The sequence below is a fragment of the Dermacentor albipictus genome, chromosome 2 (assembly GCF_038994185.2).
Source record: "Dermacentor albipictus isolate Rhodes 1998 colony chromosome 2, USDA_Dalb.pri_finalv2, whole genome shotgun sequence".
NCBI lineage: Eukaryota > Metazoa > Arthropoda > Arachnida > Ixodida > Ixodidae > Dermacentor > Dermacentor albipictus.
In genome coordinates this window covers 2,261,857-2,283,182 of record NC_091822.1, presented here as the reverse complement: position 1 = coordinate 2,283,182, position 21,326 = coordinate 2,261,857, and the positions used below count along the sequence as shown (strand labels likewise).

At 44.2% G+C, this 21,326-nt stretch overlaps 1 protein-coding gene across 1 annotated transcript in view; it reads right to left on the bottom strand.

Moving 5' to 3' along the window:
• The window catches only part of LOC135921109 (uncharacterized), a 45,285-nt gene that overhangs the window by 14,643 nt on the left and 9,316 nt on the right, over positions 1–21,326 (bottom strand). The window contains exons 2-3 of the mRNA XM_065455426.2: positions 13,197–13,410; positions 1,066–1,297 (exon numbers count right to left, since the gene is read on the bottom strand). Of these exons, the coding sequence (XP_065311498.1) occupies positions 1,066–1,297; positions 13,197–13,410 (446 nt within the window). The remainder of the gene's footprint in view (positions 1–1,065; positions 1,298–13,196; positions 13,411–21,326) is intronic.

Here is a 21,326-nt window from a genome sequence, read left to right as displayed (position 1 = left end):
TCGACTCCAGACCTTACTAACATTGATCAGCTGTCAGTTGTTTTACGATACTATTTAAACGGGAAAGTGTAGGAACGCTTTCTTGGATTTGTTCCAATTGAATCGCATACCGGCTTGTATCTTTTCGATACCGTGATGTCCCTCTTGGCGACCAATGGCATCTCAATTGATGATTGTAGGGACCAAGCTTATGATAATGCGAGTAATATGTCAGGAAAATACAAAGGACTGCAAGCTCAAATCAAACACCTGAACGGATTGGCAGTCTACATTCCGTGTGCTGGTCATTCACTGAACTTAGTTGGCGCGTGTTGCGTTGACAGTTGCTTTGAGGCAGTCAAATTTTTCACTGTAATTCAGAGATTGCATGTGTTCTTTACTGCCTCACCTAAGCGATAGAGGTATCTTTTGGACAGCATGGGCGGAACTGGCCGGCAGCTTGTTTTGAAAAGTCTTGCTTGAAAGGTCAAGACACGCTGAATCATGTAAGGCCATTCTGAAAAATTTCAATGCAGTATTGCGTTGCCTTGAAGCTTTATCAAAGAACATGGAAAAAAACGGTGAGACTAGGAACGAAGCGCATTCTCTCTTCAAGAAAATGACAACACTAGAGACTGCATTCATGGAAATTTTCTGGAGTGAAATCTTGGAGCGCTTTGACAAAACTAGCGTAGCACCTCAGAAACCAGGCCTAGACATTTCAACTGCTGTAGACCTGCTGAGCTCTCTAGCAGTCTTTGTTAATTCTTTGCGACCTCGCTTTGATACCTTCAAAGAGAGAGCACACACGCTAAGTACCAATGAATGTTATCACGATGAGGGCCAACGCATCGTTTTGAGTAAGCACCGACGGCCATTAAGGGTTACGGACTGGATTCCAAGAGAAGGGAAGCGTAGCCGGGGGCGACAGAAAGGTACGGGGGTGGATGAGATTAAGAAGTTTGCAGGGAAAACATGGCCACAATTAGCGCATGACCCGGGTAGTTGGAGAAGTATGGGAGAGGCCGTCGCCCAGCAGTGGGCGTAGCCAGGGTAATGATGAGGAGGAGGGGGAGCGGCACTGACCGTTGACGGCGGCCTGCAGCTTGTCCAGGTTCGGCAGCGTGAGGCGCAGCGGGGACGCCAACAGCCTGGTGCGTCCCTCGGATGCGCCGCCCTTGAGCAGGAAGAGGCGCGTGTCACCCTGCGCGAGCCGGGTGCCACACAGCGCCTCGTTGTCCAGCCCCTCCACTAGGAGCACGGAGCCGCCCAGCTCGCGGGGCCCGCCCTTGAGCGGACGATGCACCCGGACGCTCACCTGCGCGGCAACAGCTGGCATTCACGACTGATCGCGTGGCCAGCCGCAACTCCAGGAGCTACTCACGGTGACCGGTGTTCACACTGGCGACCTGCCCATTCCCACACCCGAGTGCCACTCAAAATCATTGCCGCTCGCATCATCACCATCGCTACGCCAGTGAACAGCGTGTTCCGACGTCTGTCTCCTCTGCCGCGATTGGTCCAGCAGCTTTGCAGCCCAGTTGCGGAGATGGGAAAAATTCACTCGTGATTACGGTACTCCCTAATGCTAAATTCGAGCGCAGTACGTGTTTTCATTTCGCGATATGTTGGCTGGCGCGGACAATCTGTCTCATGTGCCACATTGCAAACGGAACCAAGTGTGGCGCGACTGCCTCGCTAATCGGGAGATCGCGAGAGGCAGCGCATGATTGACGCATGGGCGCGACTCACAGCAGCCGTCTCAGACAAACCTCCGCTCGTGCAGTGCTTTATTCCCATATATGGTGTCGCTGGATGCGCTCGTGGCATGCCATCGGTGAGCAGACGACGGCGTGCTACCCTGGCGCCATCTAGTAGCAGTCGTCGCTGCAGAGTCCGTCTTGCTCGCCACCACGCTTGTGTTCTCACGCTTTTGCCATAACCTCCTGCTCCCCTTTTCCTCCTCGCGCTCTATTGCCGTTTTTCATCCCCCGCTGCGCTTCGCGTTCCTCCTCAGATGTGCTCACTCGGTTGCGTTGAAGGATGACGCGGGATCGGGCGCCTAAGACCTGCGCTCTGAAACGGAACAGCAAGGGACTAAGCCGAAACGGCCACTTTTCGATCAAACCGACCAACTTGGGTGCGTGATTTCTGCGACCGGCTACTGTGAATGTGATGCCATATGATTTCTACGAACGAAATTAGCCTTTTGTGTGGACCTCGCAGTCTTCGAGAGGCATAAGCTTTGTGCTACGAGGAAAATGGTTGCACAAGTCATCTCTGATGACATTTACTGACATATTTTACGTCGTACACATATTCTTTAACTATAAGCGCAGTGAATGTTTTATTAATGCACAGGAGTTCCTAAGTGAGGAGAGCATACTTTGCCGCTAATAACGGCAGGTTCAAAAGAGTAAATTCTAAAAAAGTATTAGTTAGCTTTTTCTTGGTGCAGCGGAAGTAGTTCGTTAAATGACACTCCCCCGCCCCGGCAAAATGAGACTTGGTGGGTTGCCCCACCAAGCTCTTATTATTGTACCGCCTCATTTCCTACCTAAGTTACAACCAAGAAGAAAGGCCGGCTATGAATTACCAAAGCAGAACTTTATGAACCCCTATTGCGAACTTTGTTTCGCAGGCCTCCAGTATTTGCCGCTTCCCTACTTCCCCCAATCTTCCAATCGCCGCTTACTATAATCTCCAATGGGGACATGTTTACTTTCCTCCTGCTCTCGCTGAACCCAAGGGCGTCAACGAGGCCAGAGATGCCTAAAGCGACCGCTGCATGGCAGATATCCTCACATTCTAATGAAACATGCTTCATCAATTCCCTAGCTTTACCGCAGCAAGCACATGATTTTTCTTCGTTCTTATATCTCCCTCTAGAGTTGCGTGTTCTAAGGCATCCCGATCTCGCTTTGAAAAATGATGAGCTTCCCTTTCAGTTATCATAAATTGTTTCTTTCCTGATTTCATTTTTTCTTCTTATATTTAAGTAAGTTATATATAAGTAGTTACTTATAGTAAGTTCCTTTCCCATTGCCGCCACCCATGAGATTATCTCAGCCTCTCTGAGTTTCCGCTTTACGTTCTTCGTTTCTGGGTTGCCCACCCTACAGGCTGCATATTTGCTGGTAAGCTTCTTGAGTTCTGTTCCTCCACTATGAATCACTGTGTTTACTGTAAAAATACATGATAAATCTCCCAGTACATTTATTTATTTCATATTCCTCAGTCGCTCTACACAACCAATTTTACTGCGAGCTTCTCTCACTTCAAACCTTGTCCGGCCCATATCATCCTGCACAGCTTCATTTGTAGCCTTCCTGTGAACGCCCAATGCGAGGCGTACCACTGACCTTTGGTGGCCATCCAGTCCTGATTATATCCCTTATTTCAAGCACACAACCGCATTTCCAGATGTAAGTCCTGGAACCATTGCACCTTTCCACATACTCCGGAGTACGCCGTACCTATTTTATCTCCATAGCACTCAGTGTTTCATTATGGCGCCATTTCTCTACCCCTTTGCTGTTGTATTTTTCTGTGTTTCCATATACCTACTGCCTTGACTTATCCATATACCAAGATATTTATATTCTGTTACCCGAGGTATTTCCTCACCCTGTATCTCCACTGTCTGTTCACTATTTTCATTGAATACCATAACACCTGATATTCTAAGGCTAAATTTAAAACCTAAATTGTTGCCTTCCTGTCCACACATATTAGCCAGACGTTGCAAATCACTTTGCCTGTGCGCTAGCAACACAATGTCGTCCGCATAAAACAAACCTGGAAGCTGCTGCACTACTACTGTACCCGCGTAATTGTATGAGAGATTAAAGCCGGTATTACTTCCTTCTAGCGCCCTCTCCATCCTCACCATGTACATCATAAACAGCAGTGGGGATAAAGGACATCCATGCCTCAGTCCCTTGTTGATATAAACTTTTTCCTCGCTGCTTATCATTTCCAATTCGAACCAAACGGTATTTTCTAGGTAAATCTCTCTCAAAACCTGCATACAATTGTCCCCCTATCCTGCCCCTTTCAGAATATCCCACAAAATGTTGCAGTCTATGTTGTCATACGCTCCTGTAATGTCGAAAAACGCCACATATAGCGGTCTCCTTTCTACTCTTCATATTTCAATACACTGAGTAAGGACAAATAAGTTATCATCCAGGCGCCTACCTAATATGAAGCCATTCTGAAGTTCTCCCAAAATGCCATTATTCTCTGCCCATGCTTGCAACTTTAATTTGATTACCTGCATTGCTAACCCGTGCATTACCGACGTTATCATCAACGGCTTATGCGAGTAAATTCTATCTTTCTCCCCCTTACCTTTATAAATTAAATTCATTCGACTTTCTCGCCAACTGGCTAGTATTTGTCTATATCTTAAAGTTTTTTCCACTGCTTTCACCAAAGCTTACTTACTCCTTGGTCCTAATTCATTAATCAGCCTAACGGGAACCTCGTCTAGCCCTGCGCCTCTGTGCTTAAAAATTTTCTCTTCAGCTTTCTTCCAGTTGAAATTTGCCAGCACCAGCTCCTTTTCCATCTGGTTCTTTTTCATGCTCTTTTTTTCTTCAAATACAACCTCGTCATTGCCTTGGAAAGATTCGGCTGTTATTTTTCGGATGTAATTTAATGCCGCTTCTCCTTGCAGTTTGTTTCCATCTTCGTCTAGTATATGTTGTTTATTGTTGCTGACTTCCTGCCTGATAATTTTATGTGGTTCTAAACAATTCTTGGGGCAGCCTTCTTTTTCTCACGTATTTCTAAACAACCAACGTTCACATTCATCTTTTATCTTTGCTTGCACCAGTATTTGAACGATGGATTTTTTTTTCTCCCGGTACATTTCCCATTGTCTGCCTACTTCACCCTGCGACAACTGCGCTTTTTTTGTCTGCCTGTGCTCTCGGGATGCTTTCTGTCATTCGGCCATCGCTTCTCGTGTCTCCCTGTTTCATCAGCATTTCGGTTTCTTTTTTTTTTCTTTCCAACGAGCATGTTAATTCTCTTTTCGTATTTCTGTCGTTATTACACTTTGACGCTCACTATAATCCCACTTTTTATTTGGCCACTTGCCAAGTTCTCTGTTGATTATACTTCTTATTTCCTCAGCGTTCAAATTTGGACTGGCCATATTGTGCTCCTTGCTCTCTTTCCCAACTATATATCCCATTTTCAAAATGATGCGTTCATGGTCACTCCCTATGCTGCTAAACCCTTCCTCATCGGTGACCATTTCTCTCAACTTCAGGCTTCAGTATGTTGAGGGTGATATCGAATCGATTAAAAATGTTGGCAATAGGTCATCACCCGAGTCTCCTGAAGAATGCCATGCTATATCGAGGCAGCTTAAAACAGTAGAGATGCGTTGCGAGGACGCCGAAAACAGACTTCGGCGGTGTAATTTACTCTTCTTTGGCATCCCTGATGATCGAAATGAATCGTGACCATCATCTGAATCTAAAGTTATCAACTTGTGCAGAGAACACCTTGGCACCGCCATCGAACCCACCAAAATATAACGCGCACACCGCGTTGGCCAGTTCAACAGAGAGAAGAAAAGGCCAATAATTGCAAAATTAACATTTTTAAAAATAACCAAGGCATAATAGAAAATGGGTATAAATTCAAAGGCACGGAATTCACTGTTCCCGAAGATTTTTTCCCTCCAAACGCGCATCGCCCGATGCAAGCTCATTGCCTTCGCGAAAACGAAGGGCGTACCGTTGAAGTTACCCCTCGAAAAACTGCGAGTAGATAACACTACTTACGGGTATGACTCGCTGTCCGATACCGTGGTATCAATTTCGCGATAGCTAGAACTTAACCCGATAACATGCGCGTCTGACAGCCCCTCTGCTGCGCAACTTACACACCTCGACCCTTCGTACCTAGCTTTATCATTTACTAACATTCGTAGTATAATTTCTAAACGCACCGAAATCGTATCGTACTTGGGAAATAGTAACTATAATATTTTGGCACTAGCGGAAACTTGGCTCTGTGGTAACGTGAATGACAGCGAAGTTTTTCCTGATACGGAGGACTATGTCATTTATCGCCGAGACAGGCATAATCGAAAGGGAGGTGGTGTCTTGCTGGCAATAAAGAAACACATCACTTCGTTGATAGTACCGATACCCTCCGCCATTGAGTTAGTGTGGGTTTGTATAACATCGACACTATCAAAGGAACTTTACGGAGTGAGTTACAGACCTCCTGACAGCACTGATAACTTCGTTTCTAACTTGCGTGAGAACCTTACTGCTGTTCGTTCTAAATTCCCTAAAACTGATACATTCATTTTTGGTGATTTTAATTTCCCGGACATAGATTGGCCTAACATAAGAGGCGATTCGCGTGCATCTAAAGACCAGCTTATCCTTGATTTTTCTTTTGAGCAACTTGCCCTCCAACCAACGCGCATTACTAATGTCTTAGACCTTGTTCTAACAACATCACCTAATAGAGTTAGCACCATTTCAATCACTGATGGGTTCAGTGACCACTCGTTATTGGAATTTACAGTTCGCACACCTTCATGTACACGTAATCTCACAACAAAACGAATATTTGAGTATAAAAGAGCAGACTATTATGCTGTTAACCGAGATTTACAAAGCTTTTCATCTAGATTTATCGCAACATTTTCTCAACGATCAGTCAACAAAAATTGGTTCCTTTTTAAAGAACAACTAGTAGGTCTGGCAAATAAATATTTACCTCAGATCTCATTTCACACCAACTGCTCCACACCATGGTTTAATAAAACTTTGAATGCGTTAAAAAACAAAAAGAAACGTTTATACAGGGCAGCCAAAAGTGTCAACACGTTAGGTTCGTAGAATAAGCATAAAGCCTGCGAAAAAGCCTACTGCAGTTCCCTTCGTCGTGCGAACCATAAATTCTTTTCCGATGACCTTCAGTCACTGATAAAAAATAATCCTAAGAAATTCTGGAAGACCACATCTCCTTCAAACAGCACTGACACTCCCACACTCGTGGATAGCACTGGTCTTCCCATACCGCGAGAGCACTGCGCATCTGTATTTAACAACTACTTTCTTTCCACGTTCACAAAGGTAGACCATTCCAATATGCCAATGATGGCAGACTGTGATGACCAATATACGACTCCTATTACCGTAACAGCCGCTGGGATCGCTACTTTGATTAACAATCTCAAGTTATCGACTAGTTCCGGATTTGATGGCATCAACACGAAAATCCTAAAGCATACAGTAGTCCCTTCCAGTACAATCCTTAGTCATACATTTCAGCGGTCACTGTCAACAGGGGAGCTGCCGAATGATTGGAAAGTAGGCAAAATCATACCAATTTTCAAGTCAGGTGACAAGAGCGATGTGAGTAATTACCGTCCCATATCACTAACTAGCGTTCCCTGCAAGTTACCCGAACACATCATTTTTACTAATGTCGTTCATCTCTTAGAATGTAATAACTTCTTTTTAAAACATCAGCATGGATTCAAAAAATGCCTTTCATGTGAGGCACAACTAATTGAATTCACTACGGATCTTTTTCAAAATATGGACGACAATGCTCAGACTGACTCAATATTCATCGACTTCTCTGAAGCATTTGATCGCGTGACTCACTGTCGCCTCATTTCTAGACTCTCATGCTTAAACCTTGACGAACTAACAATTTCTTGGATAAGAAACTTTTTGTCTTTTCGAAAGCAGTCCACTGTCATTGACGAATACTCTTCACCCCTCAGTAACGGAACATCAGGCGTGCCTCAGGGAAGTGTCCTTGGATTCTTACTCTTCCTGATTTTCATCAATGACTTGCCATTTAACATTACATCCAGTGTTCGACTATTCGCAGATGACTGCGTTCTCTACCGTCAAATCCGCTCCCCCGCTGATCATATTGCTCTTCAACATGACCTCCAATGTGTCACTAACTGGTGGTTAGATTGGCTAATGACCCTAAACGCTAACAAATGCAATCTAATGACATTTACTCGCAAAAAGTGCTACTCTATTTTCAGTTACTCACTTGGCAATAGTATATTCGCTCGCACATCTTCATACAAGTACCTTGGAATTATTCTAACACCTAGCCTTTCATGGACATCCCGCATTGAGAAAATAACTGCTAAAGCATCGCGCACTCTCTGATATCTAAAACGTAACCTTCGCAGCACTCCTTCCCTCACTAGAAAGATGGCCTACCAAACATTAGTGCAACCGCAGCTCGAATTCGCAGCTTCTGTATGGTCACCTCATCAGACATATCTAATCCATCTTCTCGACTCGATCCAAACCCATGCTGCACGTTTCATTGCCGAAGATTATAGCCCATTTTCGAGCGTAACTAGCATCAAGTTCTTGTTGCCGCTTTCATCTTTGGAATCGCTCAGAAATATAGCATTACTTTGTCTTCTGCACAAAATCATGCACAATGTGCTTCCATCTACTTTACCACTCGTTCATCCCTCCCGCACATCTAGACGTCTGCATAATCATCTCAGTTTCCAACGCATCTTCGGTCACACCAATGCATTCAACTGTTCAGATTTGCCACGTGCGATTGCACTGTGAAATGGTCTTCCTGATAACATCGCTGACATTAACGGCCCATTAATCTTCAGACAAAAAATCACTGCGTATGTGGCTAGTACTTAGCTAAAACCAAGTATCTGTTTAGTTTTGTTACTTTTAACTTCATTGTTATTTATTTATGTAAGCATTTGTTCTAAGGTTGTTTGCTTTACTGTATACTGAAAAACTAACTACGTACTGTTAGTTTACCTTCCTTCCTTTTTATCTTTGTTTATTTCACGTTCTTTGTTTATTTGATTTCGTTCTGTTCATATTTATGTAACAAAACATTATTTTTGCTTCACAATTGTTATCTGTACCGCCCCCTCACGCAATACTCCTTCTGGAGCCTGTGAGGTGCATGAAATAAAAAAAAAATAACAAACTTATGTATCATGAATTTCTTCTGTCATCCGACAGTAATCAATAGTCGATTGCCGGTTTCGTACTTTCCACGTGGTCTGCCCGTCACACGTAGGCCCTGTATTCAGGATAACGATATTATCTTGCTCACAAAGATCTAGTACTGACTTCCCGTTGTTCTCGGTATAGCCATCTAAATCTCGTATGTGGACATTCATGTCCCCTAATAGGATAATTTCGGCACCATTCTCGACACCCTTAATATTGGCATTCCACTAACTCTTGATTCTTCTCTCTGAAGTTATTTCCGTTCCACAAATACGTTATGTCCAGCTACGTTTTCTTTCCACTCATTGTATATAATAACCAAAGTTACTCTAAATATTTTGAATTTACTCTTTTCAATTTGGCTCTCTGATGGATGAGCATTCCGACTCCCCCTCCCTTTCTTTCCGAGTTGGTTCTCTTGCATCCTTCCCAATCATAGTTATCAATGACTGGCGGCTCTGACGAGTCTCTAAGGTGCGCTTCTGTAACCGCATGCAGCCCTATTTGTTCTGGATGGATGGATGAATATTATGAGCATCCCCTTTGGAACGGGGTAGTGGGTTGCACCACCAAGGTTTCTGTTTTTATTGTCCAATGTGCTACCTAACTTAAAAAGAAACAAAGAAAGGGAAAAACCCACGCTGAATTCCCATAACCAAAGTTTCTGCACCCCTATAGTGAACTTTGTTTTTCTACGCCTCCATTGTTTGTCGTTTCCCTACTTTTCTTCCAGCAATCTTCTAATCGCCTCTTACTAATCTGTATTGCGGGCATGTTTACTTTTCCACTGCTCTCGCTGAACCCAAGGGCTTCAAGGAGGCCAGTGGTGCCTAAATCGACCGTTGGGTAGACGCCTTCACATTCTAATAAAACATGCTCCATAGTTTCCCTAGCTTTACCGCAGCAAGCGCATGCGTCTTCTTCCTTCTTATATCTGGCTTTATAGGTGCGTGTTCAAAGGCATCCCGATTTCACTTCGAAAAGTAATGAGGTTCTCTTTGAGTTATCACAAATAGTTTCTTTCCCGAGTTCTTTCTTCCTCTTAAGTAGTTACTCATGGCAGGTTTCTTTTCCGTTGTCACCACCCATGAGATTATTTCAGCCTCTTTAACTTTCCGCTTGACGTTCTTTGTTGCTGTGTTCCTCACCCTACTGGCCGCATACTTACTGGCAAGCTTCCTAGTTCTTTTCCTCCACTGTGAGCCAATGTTTTCCCCTACCCGAACACTTTCCCAGTCCATTTACTTTCTACCATATTCCTCAGCCATTCTTCATGCTCAATTTTACTGCGAGCTCACTTCAAGACTTGTCCAGCCCGTGTCACCCTGCGCAGCGCTCTCTCCCTCCTACCCTGGCCGCGTCCTCTGGCGGTCGGAACCCTGCGTGATACCGGACGCCAGGCGGCGAAGGCTCGACTCGGAACAGCTCCGGTGTTAAAAATTATACCCGTTGAAGTTGACTTCAGGTGTTCCTTATGGTGTTGGGTGATGGGCCCTTTGCTTATCTTAGTCATTGACGTTTTTTCTAGCATTGACAAAGGAATCACTGAACGGGTGCTTGCTGATGATTGTTTTTGCACAAAGTAACAAATATCGAAGAAGACCAACAGTCGCTTAACGAACCTTAACAAATATTCAAAGTGGCGCAAAAGATGTAAAATGAAAATAAATGAAGACAAATGTTTGCATAACGCATAACAATAAAGATAAGTATGTGGTTGAACATGACTATGTAGTGAACTCAGCCATACTTGCTGTATTTGACACGTTTAAGTACCTTGTGCTAAATATAACAAAAAAATGGAACGAACTCATCATGAATGTCTGGAAAAAGCCTAGCATATGGGAGGCCGGCGCTGGAATATGCCATATTAAATGGAACCCCGACCAGGCTGAATTGATCGCTAAACTATAGAAGGCTCGACGTAGAACAGCCAGGTTTATACTTTCCAGGTGCGCTCGCACAGACTCTGTTTCCCAAATGTTAAGACAGCTAAACCTGCCTGGGCTATCCAAAAGGGAGCGTGCAATTCGGCGAAATGTTTTCCCTCTGTGCTAAAAACTAGTCTAATATTGACAGTACACCACCTCTAACAACACTATGAGGGGTGGACAATTGAGGAGAAACAGACACACGGCCTCTTTTTCGACAAACCCCGAACTGTGTACCGGCTCCTTCTTTCCAAGAATGATGAAATAATGGAATGACTTACGTGCACCGGTGCGTGAAAGCTTTACGATAGAAATGTTTCCATCTAGAATGACTATGTTGTGAACACGCAGTACTTCAATGTAATGCTGCTCGCTCTCTCTTTCTTTTACCGGCCTACCCGCGCGACAGCGAGAAACCACACCTATAATATATATATATATATATATATATATATATATATGTGTGTGTGTGTGTGTGTGTGTGTGTGTGTGTGTGCGTGCGCGCGCGTTCACTCGCTGCTTACCTGACTGTAATGTATTTTTTTCTTTTTTATGTATTTTTATGCGTATTTTCACTGTTTCTATCTGTTATTACTGCATTACTTATGAATTGTATCGTTATTGTACGTGCGCCTTTTTAGCTACTCTGTAACGGCCACAAGGCCATCAATAAATGCAATCAAATGAGAAGTAATAAATAAAACAATCTGTACATATGAGGATGGGTTAGCATTACAGCGTCACCGTGAATTATGACACGATTGAGAAGTCTGTGCATGAGCAACTTGTCGTCCTACACAGAACGAGTCTGCGGCTCTGCTATAGGTGCCGCAAAGAAGTCGTCAGAGGATTCGTTTTCGTCGCGGCTGCTGGCGTAGTGAAGTCACACTTGCGTTCTGCTAATCACAGAAAAGACCAAAGAATAAGCAGCTATGCCGACGAATGTGCTTGAGCACATTCATCGTGCACAAATGATCGTGAACGAAGCACGAACATTTAAGTACCGGAAAAGCCAATTAAGGACATCCTGGCCCTTACTGCGAGCATAACATATACAACGTGTCCGCAACTGACAATCTTAGATTCATCGAGACAGTAAATGATCTTTTTTCGAACCGCGACACTGAGGATTTCTTTGCACATCAGCACACCCTGAAGAAGCTTACCTAAACATAACATGTAATACGCTCCAGACTTCACTAAAGTGACCGCAATAGCAAGAGAAACCTTCCACCGAATGCAGCCTTTCAGAAAGCTATACAAAATTTCATGACATTCGTTTTCTTTTACATTTTGATGCACATCTCCCACATCGATATTCGAACCAGTCCTGCAGCGAGCATGTCTGTCTATGCAGTGACCATATATCCATGCTGTATTAGTTCTCCATAAATAAAGATGTAATATACTAAATCTTTGAAATTTCATACCCTACATCGACGTTTGCCGGGAGGCAGTCAGTTCCCGCGTGTCAACGGAAAGTTTGTGTGAATAATTTTTTGGAAGTTCTATGATTGAGAATACCTCAGCATCTGCGAAATCGTTAAGAAAACACTTCACCCGTCACCCTGCCATTGATACACTCCCAAAACATCCTAAAGATATCTACACGTACTCAACTTTATTGTGGTGTTGGGCTGTTAAGCACGAGGTGGTGGAATTGAATCCCGGCCACGGCGACGGCATTTCGATGGAGGCGAAATGCGTAAACAGGCGTGCACTTATATTTAGGTGCACGTTAAAGAACCCCGGGTAGTCCAAATTATTTCAGAGCCCTCCACTACACGCGTGCCTCATAATCAAATCGTGGTTTTGGCACGTAAAACCCCATAATTTCATTTAATTGTAGTCAACTTTATTCACAGATTCAAATATGTGAATCTTCATTTTTTTTTTAAAGCTGTCAACTTTTCCACTCTGAGGTGCAGGGGTAGGAGAGGTCGTACGAGAATATTTTTCTCTTGACATTTTAGGTTTTGTTCTCACTAACTAGCGAATATCATTGTACCAGAAACCTATCGACTATTTGCAATGAATTCTGCGTGACTCGTGTTGAAAGACCAAAAGTGGCCTGCGTAAAGCTCCCCTTCCACGTTGTATACGCTATTCACACATTCTGTCCTCTCCTACTTAGTGCGCATCGCATACATGGAGGTAGTGGAGCCCTCTACTGTGGCGTCGAATGAGTTTCTTGAGACGCTCCTGCCCAGCTCGCTAAAGCACGCCCGTATAGCTTGACCAAATGAGCGTGGTTCTTTTGCGTGGCGAGACGCACCTGCGCCCCATCCTGGAGCAGCCGCTCCACGGTGGCGGTGAGCACGAGGTCAGCCTCGGCCACCGGAAGCCGGCCCTCGGGGCAGTCGTCGAATATGCGCCGACGCCGAGCTTGGCCTTCTTCCGGCAGAGCGCACAGGAGGAGCAGGACGCAGGCCACGCGGAGCCAGACGGCGCCCGACGACGGGGGGCACCACCAGAAGAAGCAGCACGGCCTGCGTATGGGAGATATATGTTTGGTTTGTGTGTGTGAACTAGAAGAAAGGAAACCGAAGAGCCCGATGTATATTAGTCATATTTCCAGTGTTAGTTCTGCTAGATAAACATAAGTACCCCAGAAAGTGGATGGAATAACAGCGGTACCGCAATTGCGAATTGCGAAGACGTGGATTCGTACACCGCCTGCGGCCAGTTGTTTTTTTATCCTCTTTCATTTCCATTAATGCATCATTTGTTTATTTGAAGTAGTAAGTACCGGTAATGTCCCCGTTGTTGCCATTGGTGCCTTTTTGTTGGCTTCTTGCGATATATATATATATATATATATCCATGTATAATGCGGGTCAATCACACAGCCAGAAGGACAAACAAGCAGGTCGAGCTGAGGCACCGAGCGCGCGAGCCCTATCCTCGGGGTTCACAACGAGCCTGAAGCCTGTCTCCACAAGTTCTCCGCGGAGATCCTGGCAACTCAAGGGGAGGAGAGGACGACTGGGTCGCAGTACACTTCGAATCGCTGCACATGCACCCTCTCACGTCCACGCCTTAAGTCAGCAGATGGCGTGACTGACTCGACGAGGTAATTGACAGGGGACGTCGGTTGCTTGACGCCGTAGAGACCACGGAGCTTGGCTTATAGTTCAGAGGAAAGAGCGGCAGTAGTCAGAGGTATTCGGAATAAAGCGTCCGGCTGATCTGCGCGGGTGGGTTGGTCCTCATCACGACGCAACTGTTGCTGTCATTGGTTTCCAGTCGCAAAAGAGCGGGCGAGCTGTGGGCGCTGCTCGGCGTGTCTGCAGAAGCCCCAGACAGCGGCGCGCACTCGCGGGGTCGGCTCACGGCCATATGCGAGGTACAATGGGGAAGATGCCGTCGTGACCTGTGAGGTGGTGTTCTAGGCGTGTGTCGCGTATGGCAAAACGAGGTACCATGTTAGTGTGGTCCGACGCAATGTATATGGATGGCATGTCACCTAAAGGGCGGTTAAATCGCTGTCATGCTGTTAGTCTGCGGGTGATAGGAAGTGCTGCTGCCATACGATAGGAAGTACTGCTGCCATACGATAGCATACCAGTGTTTGTTGTAACTTACTGTTTGTTATCATGGCAAAAATAAGCAAAGAATTGGTATCTGCCCTTGAGGACCTGAAGAAAGAAATTAGGATCGACCTCAAGAATTTGAAAGATTCTCTGGAACGAGACTTTCGAAATGAACTCAGAGAAATAAAAGCTAATCTAAAGTTTACTGATGACAAATTTGATGAGATGGTAACTAATCTGAAAGCAGTTCTAGAAGAAAATAAACGCTTGCGCACTGAAAATGACAACCTAAAGTCACGTTGTGATCAAATAGGAAGTCAAGCGAAATCTAACGAGTCTCGAATCGTGGACTACGAACAGTACTCGCGAAACGCCAATATAGAAATAAAAGGAATACCAGTGAATGCTAATGAAAAACTGACGGAAATCATGATGAAGCTTGGTGACTGTATTGGGGAACCCATATCACCGTCTGATATTGATGTGTGCCACCGGGTTTCAACACCAGGAAGCCAAACTGGAAAGAGTATTATTGTCCAGTTTGCACTCCGACGTAAACGAAATGCTGTGCTGGAGAAAGGAAGACGAAAGCGCCTAACGGCTAATGAACTTGGGTTTTCTGAATCTGTTCCCATTTACGTCAATGAGCACCTGTGTCCTGAAAGGAAGCGCCTCCTTGCGCAGGCAATCGCCAAAAAGCGTGAAACGAAGTGGAAGTTTGTTTGGGTGCGTGATGGGCATATTTATGCCCGCAAATCTGAAAATAGTGCCAGACTAAGGATCACTAGCTCGAATGATCTGAATAAAATAAGCTAAAAAAAATCATGGATGCCCCCATAAGATGCATCGAACTTCCTTCTATCACAGATCTAAATAGCGTTTACTGTGAAAATAGCGTTGGTGTTTTTCATATGAACTGTCGTTCTGTGTGCAACAAGACTGATGAAATACTTAGCCTGTTTACTTCCCTTAATTTTTCATTCCATGCAATAATGTTTACTGAAACCTGGTACCACGATGATTCAACATACTTTGTGTTAGACAATTATACTCACTTCGCTAATAACAGGGAAACTCGAAGAGGTGGTGGTGTATCGCTGCAAATTCTGAATTCGCTTCCTGCAACAATACTTGAGAAATTCACGTTCTGCACTCCGGACTGTGAAGTGTTAACCGTTCAGAGCGACAAAAATATATTTTGTGTTGTCTACCGCCCTCCAGACGGAAAACTTGAAAATTTTTTTTCATCGTTAGAAGCACTCTTTGATTATGTGTCTATAAATGAGCACGTGTTATACCTTTCCGGTGATATGAATATTGATATGCGAACCGCGTCACCAGAGCAGACAGAATTTGCTTCTTTATTTGATTCTTACGCTCTTGTGAATGTAACTACTGTTCCAACGCGCGTAACTTGTTCCACTTCAACTACTTTAGATTTAATTATCACTAACAAAGATAAAAGCACTATAACTTCCGGAACTTTGATAACTGACATCAGTGATCATTTTCCAGTATTTTCCTTTATTGCTAATACCAACCCTAAACATGCTTCTAAATCACCGGTGTCTTATTATCGCTGCATTGATTCGAAATCCCTCGACACCTTTCGTAATGAAATATGTACAGCCAACTTTTCCCATATATTGTCGCTACCTGACGCAGATGTTGCGTACGATGCTCTAATGATTGTGTTAAACCAAATATATCAAAACTGCTTTCCTTTAAAATGCTGTCGCAAACGAAAATCAAAGAAAGCATGGATTACGAATGCCTTATTGAAAAAAATAGAAAGAAGAACGAAACTATATGCGCAATTCATTAAATCCAAGGATCCCGTGAAATTTTCTCAATATAAGAAATATCGCAATATCTTGAACAAAGAACTACGTCAAGCCAAGTACGAATACTTCAGCTATTCGTTGTCAGATAATTCTAGCACGAACCCTCAGCATCGATGGCATGAACTAGGTAAACTGCTTGGACGTCGCTACAACAGTGGTCCAAACTGCATTATGCGCGATGGTGCTGTGCTGACAGGGAAGGATCTCTCAAATGCTTTTAATGATTTCTTTGTGAATATCACAAATACAGCAAGCTCTCCTATTAATTCAACAAACACGTCAATTCACCAAGCACCAGGAGTCTCGATGTCGATGTTTATGCCCCCTACAACCGAAAATGAAATAATTTCTGTATTCAGAAATCTTAAAAACAGTAGGGCTTTAGATATTAACGGTTTTCAAATAAAACCTCTAAAGTATGTAATTGATTTGCTAGCCCCAATATTAACACACATATTCAACCTTTGTCTCGGTAGTGGAGTATTTCCTAAGCAGATGCAGATTGCAAAAGTTATCGTGATACACAAAGGAGGCGATACCTCTGAACTGTCAAATTATAGGCCAATTTCTATTCTACCGGTAATTTCTAAAGGCATAGAAAAAATTATTCACACGAGAATAACAAATTTCTTAGATAAGCATTCCGTTTTGTCGAATGATCAGTTCGGGTTCAGACCAATAAGATCCACTGAGTTGGCACTGCTCAAGCAAAAGGAACTCTTCATAAATGCATTTGAAGACAAGCTCCTTGTCCTCGGAATTTATATTGACTTTTCGAAAGCCTTTGATTTAATCAATCATGACTTGTTAGTAAATAAACTAAACCACTACGGTATAAGAGGGATTCCTAATTCTTTGATACGGTCATACCTTCAACATCGTAAACAAATTGTAGCACACAATGAAGCTCTGTCTGATGGCCAATACATAAGATCGGGCGTGCCGCAAGGCAGCATCTTAGGCCCTTTGTTGTTTTTAGTTTACTTAAATGATATATTTTACACTAAGCTACCGGTGAACCTTACTGCCTACGCTGATGACCTTACGGTGCTCATTACGGGTAGTAGAGAAAATGACTTATCCTCTAGAGGTAATGAGTTCTTGCAATACATGTGTCAGTGGTCGCAGGAAAATTACCTAAAGGTGAACACAAGCAAAACTAAAGCCATAGTATTTCGAGCGAAAAACAAAGTTGTAAAGGATATTATGCTTAAGTTTGAGAACAACTATATTGAAATCGTGCGTACTATCAAGTGTCTGGGAGTAACCTTCTCGGAATCGCTTAATTTGGATGCCCAAATTAATAACGTAAGATCAAAAATGAATAAAGTGAATGGGGTGCTATGTCGTCAACGGTATGTGCTATCAACAAAAATTAAACTATTAATCTACAATGCTTTCTCAGTTCCAATACTTAACTATTGCCACACTGTCTGGGGCACAAGTACGAAGCATAATTTATCCAAGATTACTCTTACCCAGAAACGTGCGATAAGATTAATTGCTAACATACCATGGTATGCCCACACAGAAAGCTATTATTCCGAGTTTAGCATCATTCAAGTGCCTAATCTTTATGCCTTCAGATTAATTCTTATGTACAAGAATGCTATTAGAACAAACAACGCAGATATGTTGACACTGTTCAACCTTCAAAGCAATGTGCCCATGTACAATGTACGCCGTTGCACCACTTGGTCTACACCGTTTTGTCGGACTGTGTACCGATTTCAATCAAGCGCCTATAAACTTCCCTGTTACCTTAACACACTTGAACGTAATAACATCTCCCTGGAAGAAATATCGAAAAATAAGTTAATTAGTGTTTTGCCGCTCCTGCACTAATGTATAGTGTTTCGTTCTGTTTTTGTATGTCGCGCTATTGTTTCTTACGTCACACAATGTTAACAAATGCGCTAAGGCTGTTGTCGATTTTGTACGTATATTTTCTTACTGATCCCTACTGTATTTTTTGCCCTAGTAAGTTCACAAATTTCGCAATGTATTCCAATGTTTCTAGTATTTCTCTGCGTTTGTCATGATTAAGCTGTTTCTCGTCATACTGTCATGTGGGGCGTAATGGGGTTTTTTTCAAGCCGCTGCATGCGGCTTTTACCCTTACGTCCGCTCTCATTCTGTATTCTGTGGAAAGAGAGAAATAAATATTATTATTATTATTATTATTATTATATAGTGGTGCGATGGACAGTGAGGCATGCAGGGGTGCGTTAACTAGCTTGGAAATAAAGACACGTCCTCTGTCACTGACAAATTCCTGGAGTGCACCATAGCGAAGGACGAAGTGTTGCATGAGGAAGGACGCAACGTCGCTTGCTGTGGCGGTTGGTTGGGCAGCTGTTTCTGCATAACGCGTCAGGCGATCTGCGACAACAACAATCGGGCATCTCCCATTAGGTGTGCAGGGTAGAGGGCCGTAGAAGTCGATGCTGACACCGTCAAATGGCCGAGAAGGGCACGCAATTGGCTGCAAGGTACCGCAAGGACAGCGAGCAGTAGACTGGAGGCGTTGGCAGGCTGAACATGAGCGGATGTACTTCTGGAGATAAGTTCACATCTCACGCCAATAAAAGCGCAAGCAGAGCCTGGTGCACGTTTCGAAGAAGCCAGCGTGGGCTAATTGTGGGAAGGGCGAGTCGCCGGGAAGTCAAATACGCACTCCTAAAGAGGCACAATTCACAGATTCTTGCGATGCTCCGCACTCATATCGATGAGCGCTGGCGACGAATTATGAAAAAAGCCACGTGACGGAGCGCTTGTATCGTGCTGCTCTCAAGCGTTCGTGCGGTGAAGAAGTCCCGCTGCATCGTGACTGGCGGCGGGGAAGCCGTAGGCCGTTATGACGGTCGTTTGCAGCAGGGCCAGCGGTTCCCTCGAGGCCCAGAAGGGCCTCTTGGACCAAGCTGGGCGGGTCGCGATGGCCACTGGAGTCTTGGAATAGGGACCCACCCTGCACCACTCCCTAACGCCATTATTTTTTAATTTTTTTTTTATTTTTGCCTCATCAATAAATGTTTATTCCTCCTCCTCCTCCCGTCGGATGGCGGCGCAAATGCATGCCGCTGGCCGAGCGCTGCCGAGGAAGCAAAGGAACGCCCTGCCGCTTCCCCGTCACCAGTCACAATGCAGCCGACCTTGTTCACCAAACACGCTTGAGAGCAGCACGATACCACTGCAAAAGCGCTCCATCACGTGGTTCTTTTTTTCTTCGTATTTAGCGGGCTTTCTTTGCGACCAGGAATGAATGAATGAATGTTTGATGTTTTATGGCGAAAGGGCCAAGTATGGCCAAAGAGCGCCATATCCGTGTTAATGAGTTTGCAGTGAAATCATGAGTTCGATGAAGTTGGTGTGACGTGGCTGTAGAGGGGCCTTAAAAATGGTCGCGCTAAAGTGCGCAAAATCTGTATAATAAGATTATGGCGACGACTTATTACCTGTACTATGAACATTAAGATGCACTTAAATAGAATGATACGATGCATAAAAATATATAAGATTATGAGATATGCTAGAGCACTACTGCCTCCTTAGAGCCCTTGAAAAACAAGGGCCTGGAGGCATGGGCTATGCAAAACTGTTACCGCAGTGGCATCCTCTGGAGTGAGGATGTTCTACGAATTTAATGGGCATATAACGTGTAGTACGACATCATTTAAGAAGCTGAGGACTGCCTTAGTGTCAGAAAGCGGTTCCTTACCAAGAAACATAGCCGGGTGTAGAGGGATGTGATGTTTGTAAGAAAGCGGAAAATTTTTGTTTCTCTCAGTTTCGGCTTCCCGACACTTCAGGAGCACGTGGAGAACGGTAAGCCTCTCACCGCATCTACCACAGATTGGAGGTTGACTTCCAGTAAGCAGATAATTATTGGTGCCAAATGTGTGTCCAATTCTGAGGCGACAGAATAGGACATCTGTTCGCCGAGATTTTGTTGGGGAGGGCCAAAAACCTAACTGTGGCTTTATAACGTCCAGTTTATTATTTATCTCTGCGTCCCACATGCGTTGCCAGTGGTTTCACAGTTTCTTTCGTATGTAAGGTTTCAGATCTGTGAGAGGCACCAAAGCAGTATTATTAACAGCAGGGAGTGCAATTGACGTAGCCATCTGGTCTGCCAAAACATTACCTTCGATTCCCCTGTGGCCGGGTACCCAGCATATGATGATTTGCTTGTTAGATAGATAAGCTTTGCACAGGTCGGAATAGGCCTGAGTAAGTACACGATTTTTATGCTTGTAGGGTGACATTAAGGCCTTCACCACACTTAGGGAGTGCGTATACATAACGGCTTTTTGGAGTTTTGATTTCTTTATATGCTTTAAAGCCAACCATATAGCGTAGGCCTCTGCCGTAAAGATACTTGTTTCTGGATGTAGTACATCGGATTCCGAAAAAGAAGGACCGACGGCTGGATAGGATAATCCGGCATGTGACTTGGAAGCATCTGTGTAGAACTCTGTGCATGAGTGCTTGTACTGAAGTTCTAGGAAATGCATTCGAATTTCTACCTCTGCAGCATGCTTTGAAACATTTAGAAAGGATACGTGACATACTGTGACCTGCAAGACCCAAGGAGGTAATAGCTTGGTTGGACGCATTAAGCGGTGCTCCAGGAGGGGGACATGCATTTCATCACTAAGCTCCTTCATACGCAGCGAGAAAGGCTGTCTTATAGACGGACGGTTGCGGGAAAGTGTAGCATACGTCGTATCGGTAATGGTATTAAGACATGGGTGTTCAGGAATGGAATGCACTTTAGGGAAATAAGTAAAGCTGACGTATGATCTCTGTAAGTGGAGCGGCCACTCATTCGATTTGGCATATAGGCTTTCGATCGGGCTTGTTCTGATAGCACCAGTGGCTAGGCGGATACCTAGATGATGGACAGGATCCAGCATCCTTAGCGCGCTCGGGGCGGCAGAGTTATACACTACGGCCCCATAATCCAATCGTGACCGTATTAGGCTCTTGTAGAGATTCATTAGACACTTTCTGTCAATACCCCACGTA